The 16,880-nt window shown below is 38.6% G+C and overlaps 4 protein-coding genes across 5 annotated transcripts; 2 read left to right on the top strand and 2 right to left on the bottom strand.

Annotated features, from left to right (window-relative positions):
- The first annotated feature begins 1,345 nt into the window (after window positions 1-1,345).
- LOC138945190 (peptidyl-prolyl cis-trans isomerase sig-7) lies at window positions 1,346-3,697 on the top strand. The gene is made up of 4 exons (XM_070316533.1): window positions 1,346-1,564; window positions 1,734-2,224; window positions 2,472-2,713; window positions 2,807-3,697. The coding sequence occupies exons 1-4, from the start codon at window positions 1,495-1,497 to the stop codon at window positions 3,495-3,497; spliced, it is 1,494 nt and encodes a 497-aa protein (XP_070172634.1). The 5' UTR covers window positions 1,346-1,494; the 3' UTR covers window positions 3,498-3,697.
- On the bottom strand, window positions 3,548-12,597 carry LOC138945189 (uncharacterized). The gene is made up of 13 exons (XM_070316532.1): window positions 12,345-12,597; window positions 11,878-12,003; window positions 11,571-11,752; window positions 11,188-11,447; window positions 10,922-11,117; window positions 10,538-10,815; window positions 10,062-10,462; window positions 9,826-9,971; window positions 9,306-9,637; window positions 9,088-9,222; window positions 8,830-9,014; window positions 8,588-8,742; window positions 3,548-7,553 (listed from the first exon to the last, which is right to left on the bottom strand). The coding sequence occupies exons 2-13, from the start codon at window positions 11,954-11,956 to the stop codon at window positions 6,477-6,479; spliced, it is 3,426 nt and encodes a 1,141-aa protein (XP_070172633.1). The 5' UTR covers window positions 11,957-12,003; window positions 12,345-12,597; the 3' UTR covers window positions 3,548-6,476.
- Window positions 12,555-13,894, top strand: LOC138945192 (rhodanese domain-containing protein CG4456). Its single transcript, XM_070316537.1, has 4 exons — window positions 12,555-12,939; window positions 13,109-13,309; window positions 13,475-13,637; window positions 13,702-13,894. Exons 1-4 carry the CDS (start codon window positions 12,813-12,815, stop codon window positions 13,757-13,759), a joined length of 549 nt encoding a protein of 182 aa, XP_070172638.1. The 5' UTR covers window positions 12,555-12,812; the 3' UTR covers window positions 13,760-13,894.
- LOC138945191 (NKAP family protein CG6066) lies at window positions 13,841-15,791 on the bottom strand. Of its 2 annotated transcripts, XM_070316536.1 has the most exons (5): window positions 15,694-15,791; window positions 15,406-15,595; window positions 15,038-15,131; window positions 14,507-14,952; window positions 13,841-14,260 (listed from the first exon to the last, which is right to left on the bottom strand). In XM_070316536.1, the coding sequence occupies exons 2-5, from the start codon at window positions 15,507-15,509 to the stop codon at window positions 14,086-14,088; spliced, it is 819 nt and encodes a 272-aa protein (XP_070172637.1). In that variant the 5' UTR covers window positions 15,510-15,595; window positions 15,694-15,791; the 3' UTR covers window positions 13,841-14,085. The 2 variants fall into 2 exon arrangements, with proteins under 2 accessions (XP_070172637.1, XP_070172635.1); XM_070316534.1 differs by having other exon boundaries at window positions 15,406-15,746.
- Window positions 15,792-16,880: the final 1,089 nt, after the last annotated feature.

The following is a 16,880-nucleotide window of genomic DNA, read 5'->3' on the forward strand; positions in this document are numbered from 1 at the left end:
TACATATATGTTACATATATATATACAGGGTGTCCCATTTTAATCTCCTCAGGCAAATATTTCAAAAACCAAGCCCGGAAAAGAAAAATGTTTCAGACAAAAGTTGTTTGGTTTCGAGGGGGCCATAAGATGGTACCATTGATTTGACCTTGGAAAATCATTTGAAGGTCATGTGAAGGTCAACTTTAAAATCTTAAATGGAAACCCTCATTTTTTATTTAGTATTCTTGTAGCTGACATCGAGAGCTTTCGAAAACACTATAATAATTTTTTTTTCATTAAGTACTTTTTGAGTTATTTTATATTTTAATCTGACATATTTTGATATAAAAAATAAAATATTTTACGAGATATTTAATTTTTTATATCAAAATATGGCAGATTAAAATATAAAATAACTCAAAAAGTACTTAATAAAAAAATACTTTATTATAGTGTTTTGAAAAGCTCTCGATATCAGCTACAAGAATACTAAATAAAAAATGGGGGTTTCCATTTAAGATTTTAAAGTTGACCTTTACATGACCTTCAAATGATTTTCCAAGGTCAAATCATTGTCACCATCTTATGGCCCCCTCGAAATCAAACAACTTTTGTCTGAAACATTTTTCTCTTCCGGGCTTGGTTTTTGAGATATTTGCCTGAGGAGATTAAAATGGGACACCCTGTATATATGCATACGTATTACAATATAATATTACAACAATATAGAATATAATATTATAATTTTGTAATATTTTGTTACACCACATATACACATATACACAAGCGCATAATACGGGATGCAATAATGCAATAATCATAATTGTAATTTTTCGCACTATAAAACAGAGGCAAAATTACATGAATACGGGATTTATAAATAAGAATCGCTAGAATTTGCGTGACACGAAATGTAAAATCCTCGGATTTTCGCAATGACATAGAAAAGAGAATTTCGAGGACTAACCTCGTTTCTTGAGAATTCCTTGATCTCGGTAACCTTGCGACTCGCTTTGAAAAAAGATTCTCGCGGATAGACGAAGAAAATTTCATATCTTGGATCGTGAAATAAAGACCGAACTGCTGCGTGTTTTCGAAAAAATATATGAATGATTCTCACCAATATCGATCAATTATTAGGTTTGTTCTTTTTAACTGAGCTAATTGGAATGAACTGAGATAATTATATATATATTTAAAAAATGGAGAGAAAGAGAAGAAAAAAACGTAAAGTGCAAGAAGTTGAAAATAACAAACTGAATAAATACAGCTAATATCCAATTTATGTATTTTATATATTCATGGTTTATTGTTTATTATAAAGTAGCGACCTCTATATATTTCTATGCGAACTAATATTTAACCAAACCGTATCGGATTGTACATAACCTAGCCGCTGGCCGAATTTGGCAAAGTTCGACAACAATTTCATTTTAAGATAACGAGAAGTTTTTTTATAATAAAATATTTATATATGACAGATTATTGACTGAGCGAAATTTGATAAAAAACATGGCGGTGGTGATAGAAACCACTATAGGAGATTTCACGGTAGACCTCTATATCGACGAGCGTCCTCAAAGTAAGTGTACTTAATTTTTTTCATCATATGATGGAGAAAATTTATATTCCACATATTTATTATTAATTTATAAATTAGACATAATATTTTTAACACTAAATGTAAATCAAAAGTATATATATATAGAAAAAATATATATATTATGTATAATCACTTTGTTTCTTTACAGCTACGCGGAACTTCCTAAAATTGTGTAAGCTCAAATACTACAATTGGAACCTTTTTCACTCAGTGCAGACCAATTTTATTGCGCAAACTGGAGATCCTACTGGTACCGGGAAAGGCGGAGAAAGCATGTATGGAATTGTATTAGGCGAGAAGGCTCGTTATTACGAAGCCGAACATATACCGAAGATCAAGCATAACAGGATAGGTTTGTTATCTATGGTGAATTGTGGCAACAACATGCTGGGTTCCCAATTCTTCATTACGCTAGGATCGGAGCTCCAGTCTCTAGACAACGAGCATTGCGTGTTTGGAGAGATTATGGAAGGATTGGAGATTATTCTCAAGTTTAACGAGGCCATCTGTGATGGGGATCAAAGGCCTTATCAGGACATAAGAATATCTCACACTGTCATCTTGGAGGATCCGTTCGATGATCCTGTAGGACTCGTAATTCCTGACAGAAGCCCAGAGCCGACAAAAGAAGCTCTAATGGTATATCACATCAGAAATGACAAGCTTTTGTCGCATTCTTGTCAGTTCTCATTAATAATGCTTGTTTTATTAATATTTGTTTTACATAATTAAGATGACAGACAGATAATCTTCTTTGTATCTCTAGTTGTTTATATATAATTTTATTTATTCTGAATAAGTTTCGACAGTTTTATTAATTTAAAAAATGTATTTTTGTCACTTCTTGTTATTAATATTTTTGTATGTTTATCTCATTTATATCTAGAGCGATAGAATCGGAGCAGATGAAGCGATCGACGATATGAGCGGTATGACTGTAGAAGAAATGACAGAAATTCAGAAAATCAAGGAAGCTAAAGCAAGGGCCACGATATTAGAGATCGTGGGCGATATACCGGATGCAGACATTGCCCCGCCGGAGAACGTTCTGTTTGTGTGTAAATTAAATCCCGTCACGACCGATGACGATCTCGAAATTATCTTCAGTCGTTTTGGCAAGATTGTCGGGTATGTCTCATTTACATAATTGTCTATTACAAATCGTTATATCTTTTATATTGTGAATTAATTATTATAATTTGTTGACTTTTTTACACATAGTTGCGAAGTTATAAGAGATCACCACACGGGAGACTCTTTGCAGTACGCATTCATCGAGTTCGCTGATCGCAAGAGCTGCGAAGACGCGTATTTCAAAATGGACAATGTCCTGATCGACGATCGAAGGATACACGTGGATTTTTCGCAATCGGTTGCCAAGATGCGCTGGCGAGGCAAAGGTAAAGGTATTCGATACTTCGACGAAGATGATAAGACGAAGAAACGCGACGAGATCTATTTATCATCGAAAAAAACCGAGGTATCGCATGAGAGAAATCATGATAACGGTAAAAATAGAGAAGACGGAAGGAGAAAGGAGAGCTCGCACAAAAATCACAGAAAGCAGGAGCGTAGGAAAGAAGATAAAGATAGGAGAAAGGAAGATAGATCGCACGATAGATACGAGAATGAACGAAGGGATAGAAGAAGGAAAGAGGAACGGCGGGATAGGGACAAGGATGATCGAAAAAGAAGAGATGATCACAGCGAAGACAAGTCGGAAAGAAGAAATAAGAGAGATGAGAGCAACGATTGGAGAAGAGACCATAGCGAAGAGAGATCGGAAAGAAGGAATAAAAAGGACGAATATAGCGATAGGGAGCGTCGGTATCGTGATAGCGAGAGAAAAAGGACCACGGAAGAAGAGGACGATACTAGGTACAGATCGCACAAGAACAAAAAAAAACGGTGAAGGAGAACGAGATGATGTTGACGAAGTTTTAAGAACTTAATACACCTAAAAAATAAAAAAAAAGATATATTTCGTTATTTTGAATACTGTGAAAACATCTCTCTCTCTCTCTCTCTCTCTCTCGATATCGATATCGATATCGAGATAATTTGTATCCAGTTAGAAAAAAACTTAAATAAACATCATTCGATTTTTTCCCCCGTACGTAATTTGCATCTTTTTTCATAGCGGGTCACTTATAAAATTACCATATCTTTTGCGAATTAAATTATCTCTAAATGACTACAAACGCGATGTTTATACGAACATGTATAGAGATACATTGATAGGTTTAATTGTCGGAAATGAACAGGTATCTGAATTTAGGTGCCAATCTTTTCTGTCGTAATATCAAAATGGACACTGGCGTAGCTTTGCAAGTAGGGTTGTAATTCAAACCTTTTTTTTACATCAAGTAAAATTGTCAGCATTATTTCGAGTACAAAACATTTGAAAGCGCTTATCCGCGTCAATCTAGACACGAAGCCATCGATCGACGGACCCGCTTCCTTTTTCGTAAATCTCTCCGAACGATGGAATCGATTTTCGTAAGGCCACGGGAAGTTCTACGGATTCTACTAGTACCAATGCAGTAATAAGTAAAGCTATCGAAACCACGAATTTCGTTCGTTAAATAAGGCGCGAAGTCTCCTATAATTTCGCAATGAAATAGCACAGCTTGTCGCGGAGCAAACGGCCGTATCAAAAATAGAGAGCAAAGAGGAGGGGATCCAGCGGCGAGATACTGCTCGAGCATCGCCGTAGATTTGAGAAGGAGTATCGTTTCTCACGAAAGTTGCGCTCTTTCGGAAATCTCGCTTCAACTCATACGTGGAAATATTATAGGAACGATACGTGTATACTCGTTTTTACACGTGGACACGTAGATAATATAGCTACGCAGCCCGTACTAAACGCTTTGTCTTTCTTTGGTGATGTCGCATTTGGTATTCTTTTGCATATGAACGATACACTGATGTATCCTGTCCATCTCGCGATATCGCTTCGCCTGTCTCTCCTTGCGTAGGAGAGATAGGAAGTAGGAAATACACTTCTGGAACGAAGTCGAAAAACGAAGCAGATCGATAGTTCATTTGGCTGAACCAGAAGATTGGACAACATTATTATTATCATTCAACAGCGCGATTCTGTTTCGTATCAACGTTACTCTGAAAACATTAATTTCGCCACTTTTATCAAGAACCTCTTCCGGCGAATTCCGAATCTTGTGCCATTTCGCGGGAAACGTTACCCCATCTCGCATGCTTATTCTTAGAGAGCCTTATTCCATAACTTCGCTACATCACAATATCCATTCATATCTGTATATTACAAAATTTTCGAAAGAAAGTTCAGCTTAGCTACGCCGTTTTACGCGTTACATACCGAGGAGGGAAAAATCGGACTATGAATTACAAAAGCGCGCATGCGTACATATTAGATGACTACAACATAACACACAAATAAATACGGTAAATTATATTAAAAGACAATTTATATAATAAAGTATGCTATATATATATATATATATATATATATATACATACACACACACACACATAGTTTTATACTTTGGCGTTTTTCGTTCATCGTTTCGGTTTTTTCCTTTTTTCTTTATACGCGCGGAGAGACTATCTTAATTTCGTTACCAATTACTGTAAATAGAAATATATTATAGACTTACATATAATCTATGCGCGAATTTCTAGGAAAGATTATTACATTATGGTAAAACTATGCGAAAAGAAGTATTGTCTCTGTACGATGATAAAAAAAGGAAGAGATACGCGAATACGGGAACGCGTATTGCGAGGATTGCAAAGGAAAGCGCAATGTCACGGTTCAGTCTCTCTCTTTTGTCGAGGAGCCTAGACCAATTTAGGATAGGAGCTTTTTTGGGAATTGTATTTCTATGGATTCTCGGAATAAAATTGAATTATCCGGATCTCTTTTCTTTCTTTTCAAGAAAGAAAAACCGGAAACTTTCTTGTTAAAAAAATGTTCCCTGAATCGCGCGCGAAGCGATCTGCGAGAGAAGGCACTTTTGATGTAGAAGTATCTTTCTTCCCACCCTGTATTATTAAGGCCGCTGTGATCAGATCGCGAGACGCGATTAAGGAGAAGACAATTCTTCTTTCCTATTCTACCGAGAGAGTTACTTTGGTAATGACTAGGTCATACACTATATCGCTAGTTATAGATTGTTAGTTATAGATCGTGTCGTTCGTGTCTGTCTTATGGCTTGCGCGATATTGGCTTACTAAATAGTGAATAGTAATCATAATGGCGTGATACAACTCTAGGCGCTTCGTTCTCGTTATGGCCGTCCTCTCGCATCGGGTACAACGCAATCTTACATATAAAAGTCACAAATCAAACGAACGAGATTGAACGAATATCAATGAAGAAATGTTATTTAATTCATAATATAAAAAATATTACATATATATGTATAAATAATATATAAAACTATATATTAATTACAAGTTAGAATTAATACAATTACAAAATAATATTTTAGACAAAATTTTATGTGTAAAATGAAAGTTAAAAAAAATATAATTAAAGCTTTTTTTCACGCTCATATTGTTTGATATTCATTTGATGATCGTTCGTGATTGTTTGCTTAATTGAAACCAGCTTAATGTAACTTGCACGAATTACGTTATACCGTAACGAGAAACGGGGTCGATGATTGGAACTCGCCTCGCGAAAACTTGTACTTATTCGACTCTCGTGCCCGTGTTTACGATCATTCATTAAAACTCATGCGTATAAAATAGCGACTAGCCTTTTTATGCAGGAATTCTGATCCGATTAAATCAATTGTCAAACATAATGATTGCAACAAAAGTATCATCTACTCGACTCCTCAAGATCCGTCTGGCTCAAGACTAATGTTTTGGGATAAAATGTACGGCGCATAAATGTATGGGCGTTTCAAAATTGGATTCGATAGTTGGGACGCGGTATTGATCTCGCTTTGACTGGCGGCAAGGAAGCCGTCGACGCTTCGCTGCTGGCGGTTCCGCCGGAATCGCGGCCGCCGCTCTTGCTGCTCACAATACTACCGGTGCTCTGGCCCCGCGTGGAGCCTCCCGTCTGTTTCCTCAATGTGTTGTCGCCTCCCTTGAGAACGGCTGTCACCGAGGAGGACTCGCCATCGCTCAGCCGACCGTACTCGCCGATGCGAGAACGTGACGAAGGCGGGGGCGGCGGCGGTATGAGCGAACGGCTTTGAATCTCCCTGTGCTTCACCGCAAATTCCGACATGCAGCCATTATTATTGCCGGTCACCGATGACTTCTTGCGACCGCCACTCATCGTGTCGATCTGCAGCCTCTCGTATTCGTGACCGCTACCACTCGCACCGGCCGACGATTTCTTCAGTGTGTTGTTTGTCATAAAGTTCTCCACGGGGCTCTTCTTCTTACTGCGCAGTACTTTCGCGGCGGTATCGAATCTACCGTACTCGATGCTGCTACAGTTACCGGAAGAATCACGCGTCATCTTTACACCGCTGCCCTTCGCACCGCTTCCGTTCGTTGCATCTAGCGACGGTCCGGGATCTGATTTCTTGCGCGTTTCTGTGTCACTCAGTCGACAGTAGCGGGAATTGCTGGTCGTTTTGAGCGTCCTCGGCGGTCGGGGTAACGAGCTCGGCGGTAGACTTCCGGCGCGACGCGGCTCGCCACCTACCTCCGATGTCATCCGCTGTCGCTGCGAGCTCCTGCCCTGCTTCTCGAGCAGCATCATGTCCTCCGTCGGCTTTCCACCGCCGTCCGATAGCCGCGAGATAGTGCCCTTCAGTCTGGCCGCCGCGTTCGCAAATTCGATTATACTCGGTGATACCACGTCGCCAACACTACCGGAAGACTCATCCAGCAGTCGGCTCTTGCTCGAGGCGGTGCTCGAGGTACCTGTGCTATCTACACCCGCCAGTAGTGGCTTGGGTATTTTTCCTTTTCGCGACGCAGTGCCTGGATTAGAGAATCCTGGAAAACAGCAAAGTGCCCGCTGAAACAAGAAAGAAAGAACGCACGGGTTGCAGATAGGAGACCGGGACCTGGAAAAGGGGTTAGTGCTCGCTGTATAAAACGCTCGCACATGCACATTCAAGGATATCTCGGATGTGTGGGAAGAAGGTTCATGGGGTCAGGAGGAATTAGTGGAGCAATACGAAAGAAAAAAAAACTAAGTAAAAAGAATTAATTTGTAGAGTGTGAGATCTGTGCTGGCTACTCTAGCATAATTTCGACAAATGGTTACCACATGTTTGGCACAGAGGAAAAATGCTAGATTAATAAGAAAAACCTACTGCTTACGCTTATATATGTAAAAGTAACACAAGTAATTCAAATGCTATTAAAAGTATTACACGATTCTCGATAAATAGAAAAGAGAGGAAGAAGAAAAAAGATTGAGATTATTGTGTTAAATCACACAATGTTAATTTGCGATTAATATCAACCAAGTAATTTCAATCAGAAAATAATCAGTATGTAACGTTTCTCGTTTTTCATTCCATAGACGTTTAAAAAAACTCCATTCTCGAAATCTTAGTATTTCTTTCGTTTTTCAAACTTACATACCAACTATTGACCAACTCGAGACACGCTTTTAATTAAAAAATAAATAAATATATATATATATATATATATATATATATAAATAAATAAATAATAGAAAATATACTCCAAACAGTTATCAACACAAACATAAGAATACCTTCGCATGTTCGACCTGTAATATTTTCACGATCAGCGATGACTATTAAAATGTTGCTAAAGAACTCAAAGTATGATCGTCCAAAAATTAATGTGTCTCTATTAATAAAAAAAAAGAAATATTAATGCGTAAACGAAATGTAAATATTAATTTAAATCGAAGCGCATGTGTGTGTCTAAAAAACAACAGATCGTGATATGAGACAGAAATAAAATTCGATGAAACAGAATTCGTGATGCGATATTCGAAACTCGATCATCACCTAAATATTTGATCGAAAACAATCATGGGCGGACATGTTACGTTTAAATTATGACGCTTACCTTGCTAAGCAGCTGCGAGTCTAGCTCCTTTAATTGATCATCGAGGCTCTTATTGGTCTGTTCGAAGCTGCCCTGTTTCCTATACTTGTAACTGTCAGTGACACCGTAGGAGCCGGTGCTACCATAACCGCTGCCACCACCGAGTACGCTACTCACTTTTAAGAGAAAATAAAAATATCATATGTCGTAATTGCAGGAGAATTTCAAACATTTAAATCGCGTTTAAGTGCCATCCTCTTTACCGAGTTCCGGTGTGCTTGTCAGCGCGGTATGATGATCCGCCGATGTACTTGAGTGCGACGAGTGCGCGGCGGGATAACTGCCCACGCCGCTACTGCCACTGCTGTCCGCCTTATCGTATGTATGTTTCTGCAACACCCTTATCATGGCGTCTCTCTCGGCCAGTTTCGACTCCAGATCCTTCATCCTATCGGATAAGAAATAAGATTCGTAAAAACTCCAAATAGTCGTTAAACGACGTATAAATAGATTCATCTTACCTGGATTCCAGATCGGCCAATTTCTTTTGCGCGGCATGCACCTCATCCATGTGTCTCATCTTCTCGGAGCGTGCCTCGGCGATTAATTTCTCCGCGTCTTGACTGGTCTTTTCCAGGGCGGCAATCTTTGCATCTCTGAACAGAACAAAAATGTGAGCGTAATGAAAAGAAAAATAATTAGCGTGATACACGAAACTCAGGAAGATTCTTGTACTCACTTCGGTAAGCTAGCTGCGTCGATGGCCGCTTGCCTCAGCGCGCTTTCCTCCAGGTAACGTTGTTCCCACTTGGTAACATCTCCCTCGAGAGACATAATCTTCTCGTCCCTCTCGCGCAACCGTCGTTTCAGATCCGCGATGTTCTCGCCATTCGACATCTGCTCATTGCCGTTACCTCCGCCACCACCCCCGCCACCCTCGCGCAACTCTTTCTCCAGTTGACCTCTCAATTGTCTTTCCGTCTCTTCTCGTCTATCACTAGACGCTTGAAGCGAAGACAAAGCTCGCTGAAGCTGACCGACTCTCTCCACGTACACTTGCTTCTTACGACACTGTACAGACGGTAAAAACTCTCTTTACTATAATTGGCAGAAAATTTAGGACTTTTTATCTCAAAAGCTCAAACATTATTACACACCAAACTAATCGACGAATCTGTTGATAAAAGATCGTCTACTATAACTGGAGTATTCAACATACATGTAATACTTCATCAGTTAAATTAATTAAATCAATTTACTTCTTCCTCGAGCCGTACGACATTGCCTTGTGCGTTGGTCAAGGCAGTGTCCAGAATGTCAATGTGCGTACGTTGCTCCTGCAAAGTGGCCCGCTGAGCGGCCAGTTCGATCTCCTGTCTCTCCTTCGCAGCGGTTAATTCTTTGTCTAAAAACATAGCGAGAGCGCAATAGTTACAAAAAAATACAGATTAGCACTCGAATTCTCATATGCGATCGAATCGGAGCTCTGACGTACTCTGAGTGATGAGCTGTCCGATGAGTAGCTCGCGTTGCGTCAGCTCCTTTCGCATGGTCTCGACGATCGGCGGACTGTCGGTGCGCGTGGACAGCAAATCGATTTGGTCTCTCAGGGCGCGATTCAGCTCAGTCAATCGACGACAATCGTTCTGCAGTCTCAATCGGGCGGCGCGCTCCAGCTTCTCCCGCCGCTCGCACGAAGCCGCCAGCTCCTCGTGGGCGCGATGAACCTTGGCTATCTCGTGCTCTAACTTTTGCGACTTGGAAACTTTGTTGTAGCAGCGCTCCAGCTCCAGCTTCAATGCGCTATTCTCCTGGATTACTATCTGCACCATTTCTGATGGCGGCCATATCTCAGTCGTCTCCCTCTCTATCTCCTCCCGTCCCTTGGTCTGTGGTCTATAAAGATGAATCGTATCAAAGAGATACTGTGATGTGCGAATATTCGGATACGCGCAGAAGATATAACGTTACCGAGGTGATCTCACTCGAGTGAGATACAATTCCTCTCTGAGGAATTTAGACAGGTCGGGCTGCGATCGCGATATAGTCAACTTCTCAGTCGGCCCGAGAAATTTTTGTTTGTTAAACGGTAACAGGGTGGATATGTAGCATCTGTTCTCGTACTCGTTATCGCTCTGCTTCCCCCTATCACCGTCTCTTATTCTCATTTCTCCCAATCTCATTTCCAAGCTACCTCCATTAGTAGTATATGGCGGCACCTTTACTTCCTTCGCGAGATGTTTCAAAACCTGTAATATATTCAAAGTATTATTTATAATGCTGCTTTTGAAACAAGTTAGCTATTATTTACTTCAATATTTGTTAATTGATCGCTATATTAATGATTTGTCACACCTGAGATTGACTGAGATAATCATCCGGGATGTCCGTAATTTCCTGACAACCACTGCCACCAGATTGTTCATGAACATAATCCTCGTGTGGTAGATTGGATAGGGACTGCATCGTAGGACTATTGGTATGACCCTTGCCATTGCCATCGCAATACAAGTAGCCGACGTCTGCGTGTTCTCTCACCATGCCCGATAATCTATCCACATGAATTAGATCACAAATGCGCATACGTAAAGTAGATTTTAAAATAATTAAAAAACGTTTACCTTCCTGACGGTATCCATGAGCTGTCGTCATTGGCATTGTGTATAATCAACGTATTGTAAGAACTCGTCGATACGTCCAAACTGCTTCTGTTCGAACCTACGCTACGATTGCTCAAATTATCTTTCAAACTATTCCGATTCGACCCATTGATGCTGTCCTTCAGGCTGTTCCGATTGGAGCCGTTTAAGCTCTCCTTTAGACTGTTCCTGTTTGATCCATTCAAACTATCTTTCAGACTGTTCCTGTTATGCAGATTGCCCTGTATTGTGACAAATTATCTTAGTCTTACAAGATGATATTGAATCATAAAAGATACATTTGCACAATTATTTCACATTATTTATAATTCTCTTATAATTATTGCAATATATTTTAAACGTACCTGAATATTTGGTATGTTTTCCTTATGACTGGAAGATCTGGAGGGACTCTGCTGTTGATTCTCCTGACCTTGCGGCTCTTGTCGTGCTGTGTGTCTTATGACATATCTCTCTTCGTTGCTTAAATTCTCGTTAGACGTGGAAACATCAGTCTCGCTACCGCTCAAACTTTGAGGAAGACCACCTGTGGAGAAGAAATATATCCCGTTTAGCATCTTCCTGAGAACGCCTATCAATGTACACTGTAAATTTTACAGTCTCTTATTATCGCTACCACCTTTATGAAAATCACAATATAAAAAGACACACCTTGCATAGACAGTTGTTTCCTTTGTAGATTATTAGTCGGGAATGGGAGAAATCTGTTTCCTTGCTGTAGCGAGCTCATTTTCGTAAAGTTCAGCTCATTTGACGTGGATTATTCTGTACGCCCGTCTAAAGAACACACAAGGAAAAAAAAAAAAACGGGATACCTTCCAGAAAGAGATACGCAAGTAAAAAGAAAGAAAGAAAGAAAGAAGTGCGATGATCCGGATATCGCATTCGCGAACCTCCCTTCGCAAATTTGATTCTACTCAGGTAGACCCTTCGACGGATCTCCCAGAGAGTCGTATAAAATAAACAATGGGGCGCATCGTCTCTCTCGTCGTCATCGGGGTGTATCTGCCAACCAGTGGCCGCGCGAAAATCGCAAGATTAAGTGACGACGGCGACGGCGACGCCGATTGCCGGATCTCGACTCAAAGTCTCCGGGGTCCCCACGCAATTTTACTCACTCGTTTCGAAAGTGCGATAACACCGAGGCCCAGTATCTCTCTCTCTCTCCGTGATTATCTTCGATATAAATTAGTACACTCTCCACTTGTGTCCGTACGCGAGAAATAAAAAGAACTGCCTGCCACATTCCTCGCCAGGCGGCGCTGCCAGGCCCCAAGACGAATTGGGCTCACTTCTCATTGCGCTTCTCTCTTCTGTCTTCTCTCGCCCCTGACCCCTGGCCCCTACGGCCTTCGGCCTACTTTGGCCGATTGGAAACGCGCCGATATTATAGAGAGAGAGAGAGAAAAGATTATAATTTTCCACTTATCATTTTATTTTCTTATTATAATTATCTTATTTTCACATATATTTTCTTACTATTATTGCTATTTTAATTTTTTTCTTATAAATTTATTTTTTACCTTTATCGCTGCTATTTTTCGTAATGTGATCAGTTGTCTATCGTAAAAAAAAAAATTGACGCCATGTATACGGGATGTCGTCGATTTTATCAAGTATTCATGTCACCGGGTCTTTTGCACAGAAATCCGTCAATATATCCGTGTTATCAGCGATTTGTGAAAGTCATATCTGACTATCCAACGGGTAGACGTGCGTATCTTTCTTCTTCTCTTACTGACTTACTTTTTTCTTACTAAATTATTTTTTTATTTTATTGTAACCTCTGCAAAGATCATTGACAGATTTTATAAAGGATTGTTACTGTCATGAAATGCCTTATTTTATGCAACAAATGATATAAGATCTCGAATCTTTCCAGTAACGCGAAGTTTATATTCATCGAAATCGCCTTATCGAAAAGTGGACACCGCGATCCATTGCGAAAACGGTATGGCACTCAACGTCGATTACGAGCAGCTTCTGGAAGCGCAAAAGGACGATAGCATTCTTATCATCGATGTCCGAGAGAATACGGAGATAAACGATACTGGAAAATTACCCGGAAGCATTCATATACCAAGTAGAAATCTTCTCTCGTATCCATAAGTTCTTTGGAAAGTTTACATATTTCTCAAATAATGTAACATAATAATATAATAATAGTCATCGTATTTCAGTCACATAAATATTATACATAATATATAATTTATAAGACTAATTTAATGATATACACATATTTATTCAGTGAATGATGTTCAAAATATATTCCTAAACCTTTCGGAAGAGGAATTTGAGGAACGCTATGGCAAACGTAGACCTAGTAAAGACACAAAAATTATATTCAGCTGCCAGTCTGGTAGAAGAAGTGGGGCAGTGCAAGAAACGATGCAGAAATTAGGATATACAAGGTACGTTGATGATTTCTTTTAGAATCATAGACTACATCAAAACATCCGTTTATCTATTTCACAGGGCGTTTAATTATACCGGAGGTTGGCAGGAGTGGGAGAAAAAGCGCAAAAAAAATTAATTAAATAAAAAAAGTGGGGAGCTGTCATTACAGATGTATTAAAAGATTATTTTCACTCTTGGATTTATTTATATTTCACACTGTGATGTTCTATTTCTGTAAATAATAAAAGGTAAAGATTTATTATTAATTCAATTGAGCGTATTATATTCCTTGTCAAAATTGTTGCAAACACTCTGTTAAACTGACTAGTATTTATTAAGCATATAAATGTATCGATATATCAATTTCTGTAGGCTGTATTTTACTTAATATACAAAAAGGTTTAGCGTTATATAAAAATTTATACAAGAGTATTTGCATTCTATATACATGTTAGTCTTCACTTAATTCTTCTCCTGCGCCAATTTCTTCTGGTTGATCATCTCTCTAAATTGTCCTAGTATAAGATTTTCCCTCTTTTGTCTTTCCTCTTTGCTGAACATCGCCAAGGCACGCTTCTCATCGGCGGAGTAGATCTGGTTCTCCTTACGTATACGAACTGCTTCCATGCGACGATGTCTTTAGAGAGAAATAGAATGTTTAAAATGTATATATTCTTAACAAGCGCATCGATAAAAGTATTCTTTATACTTTATCGATGTTGGTCAATTTAATTTTTAATTAATACTCGCGATTATGTATTTGCACTCATATTTTGGAAAATCAAATACTACATATTATGTATTCTTTTCTTTTTAAATAAAGTATCAGAATGTAATCACAGGCTGTAAACATTTTTAACGTATTTCGTATAATAAATATTACCTGCTGCCGCTCATCACATAACCGACGGATTCGTACGAGGCGATCTCCTCCGACGTGAGGCCGATCTCACCTCTTCTGGGTATACGTTTCCCTTCTGCTACATAAGCTGCCATTGCCGCACCCTCGCCTGGTAGCAGGGCCTTACCGAAATCCTTGGCCGAGAGAGTCACATGTGGTTTTGGAGCGGGTCCTATCGTACCATCATCCCCGCCGCTGTCGTCCGAACTCGAACCTTTCCTTAGTTTTGGCTTATCCGTGACGGCGGTCTTCTCTACCCAGACCTCCTCGTCGCTGCTGTTGCTACTGCTATCGTCGGAACTACTGCTGTCTGTGTCTTTCTTTGCTTTCTTTCTTTTCCTCCTCTCCCTCTTTGCCTCCTTTTTCGCCTTTCGTTCCCTTTTTCTTTCCTTCTTTGCTTTCTTTTCCTTTTTCAGTTTTTTACTCTTCTAAGATGTAAACTAATATTATTAAAGCATTCACTAATATTATTATAAATATTTGATTCAACATTGATTGAATTAATCTAAATACCTTCTTTTTAGTATCGTGTTTTTTCCTCTTGCGATCCTTTGGTATAATATTATCCTTCTGTTTGATCAGATCGTCAGATTCTTCGTCTGAACTACTGCAAATAAAAAAATGATCCATAATTTTAATGCTGCATATATATATCTTTGATTATGTATATAAATATGAATCGCTAACAATCCTGTAACGAAATTGTACGACGTATATAGCTTTTTTAAACTCGCAAGTTTATATAAATTTTGTCCAAGTAACAGCGCTAATATTTCAATGATCTGAATTAAAAATTATAATATATAATTCATCACGACATTAAGTCTTTTTCAGGTAGTATCGCTGTAAAGTTGACATTGTCAAATACATAGAGTACGCACTGTTCGATATGAATAGGAGATTTGCTCCAAGCCTCAGGTACTCCGCGTAATCCTATTAACTCTCTCTCGCGTCTTCTCGCATCCATCATTTTTTCGTTCATCATTTTCCGCTATTTTACGAATCCTTCTCAGGAATATCCTTCTTAGGATAGATACGCACTTATTATCACTGTCTCCGTTTCGCGTTTATCTATAGAAACGAAACAATTATACACAACGGGCTTGTTCTTTTTCCTTCTCTATGAATATATCTTATCTTTATATAAATATAATATTATCTCTTTTTACTTCTCTCATATTTTTTCGAACGCGTCCAGTTTTTTTACAACGAGAGAGAGGTTATGTTTACCTCTTTCTTTTTTTCTTCGATTTCACTCTGTGTTGGTTAGGTAATTTACTCTTTTACCGACACTATATAAACTCCAGTACTGTCATCTATTTTTGCAAGCGAAAGTTTTGTATCAAGTTTTCAACACTGCCGGTAAAGTCACTATTTGTGTTATTGCTATATTTAGAATTCAATTGTTGATATATAGCGCTAAAGCATGCTAAAGGAGCTCTCGGAAAAAAAAAAAAAAATCACGCAAATGGCTATGTAGAGTTTTATAGCTAATCGTGTGACATTGCGTTCACGTGTGTTTTTTGACTCGTAGTGACTTCTTAATGGACAAATGACAGAAGAAGATAGATGACATCGAGGGCCTAGATTTCGAATTAAAAAACAAACAATAAAGCAATGGAGAAAATATAGGAATGTGGTAAGAAAAAGTAAGATGGCATATAAATGTGATACGCCAAAATTCCGATCTTTCCTACAAGAGCTGTCGCTTTTATTGAAATTGGTGTGTATACACGGGAGTGGCACAGTGTTTTTTTCCACGTAGTTTCTTTTTTTTAATATATTGTAGTATCCTGTACACTGCGGTTCGAATAACGAGCGAGTTGAGCCTTTAATGCGCTTCGCGAATATGTTTCCTCTAACAATCATCTCTCTACTGGTCCGGTGCATATAATTCTCTTTTTATGTATATATGTATATATTATGTCTACCTTAATATTATATATATATATATATATATATATATATACACTTACATATGTACATACACAAAGGGTCCTGACAATTATAGCTATTTTACCATTTTCTATCTATTATTTTATCGTTGGGACACCTTGTATACGCATATATTGTAAGCATATATTGTTACATATATATTTGTTTTTTTTCTTGTAATAGTATAAAATTAACATCTACAGGAGAGATATTCAGAATTCCTTGGCAAACCTCCAAATTATGATAGAGTGTTGGAAAACATTCGTAATAATTTAGACGCGTCTGAAAACTCCGATAATAAACGCGGAAAAAGATTCTCGTCTCCGACAAAAAAGTTTGTTTTGGAAGTTTGTCAATAAAGTTTTATGTGTGTATGTGTGTGTAAAACATCCTATATTAGCGCGCGCGAATGATCATATAG

Source organism: Polyergus mexicanus, unplaced genomic scaffold (assembly GCF_030449975.1).
Source record: "Polyergus mexicanus isolate NDT 795.1 unplaced genomic scaffold, iyPolMexi1.0 SCAF_3, whole genome shotgun sequence".
Lineage (NCBI taxonomy): Eukaryota > Metazoa > Arthropoda > Insecta > Hymenoptera > Formicidae > Polyergus > Polyergus mexicanus.

Bases quoted from the DNA above. Each gene is read 5' to 3' on its own strand.
- LOC138945190 (XM_070316533.1), top strand. From the start codon at position 1,495: ATGGCGGTGGTGATAGAAACCACTATAGGAGATTTCACGGTAGACCTC. The intron at 1,565-1,733 runs GTAAGTGTACTT...GTTTCTTTACAG, and splicing joins TATCGACGAGCGTCCTCAAA to CTACGCGGAACTTCCTAAAA. The intron at 2,225-2,471 runs GTATATCACATC...ATTTATATCTAG, and splicing joins CGACAAAAGAAGCTCTAATG to AGCGATAGAATCGGAGCAGA.
- LOC138945189 (XM_070316532.1), bottom strand. From the start codon at position 11,956: ATGAGCTCGCTACAGCAAGGAAACAGATTTCTCCCATTCCCGACTAAT. The intron at 11,448-11,570 runs GTACGTTTAAAA...GTCACAATACAG, and splicing joins AAAACATACCAAATATTCAG to GGCAATCTGCATAACAGGAA. The intron at 9,223-9,305 runs GTGAGTACAAGA...TGTTCTGTTCAG, and splicing joins GACGCAGCTAGCTTACCGAA to AGATGCAAAGATTGCCGCCC.
- LOC138945192 (XM_070316537.1), top strand. From the start codon at position 12,813: ATGTATACGGGATGTCGTCGATTTTATCAAGTATTCATGTCACCGGGT. The intron at 12,940-13,108 runs GTGCGTATCTTT...GAATCTTTCCAG, and splicing joins TGACTATCCAACGGGTAGAC to TAACGCGAAGTTTATATTCA. The intron at 13,638-13,701 runs GTACGTTGATGA...TCTATTTCACAG, and splicing joins CAGAAATTAGGATATACAAG to GGCGTTTAATTATACCGGAG.
- LOC138945191 (XM_070316536.1), bottom strand. From the start codon at position 15,509: ATGATGAACGAAAAAATGATGGATGCGAGAAGACGCGAGAGAGAGTTA. The intron at 14,953-15,037 runs GTATTTAGATTA...TTTACATCTTAG, and splicing joins AACACGATACTAAAAAGAAG to AAGAGTAAAAAACTGAAAAA. The intron at 14,261-14,506 runs GTAATATTTATT...TTCTCTCTAAAG, and splicing joins TATGTGATGAGCGGCAGCAG to ACATCGTCGCATGGAAGCAG.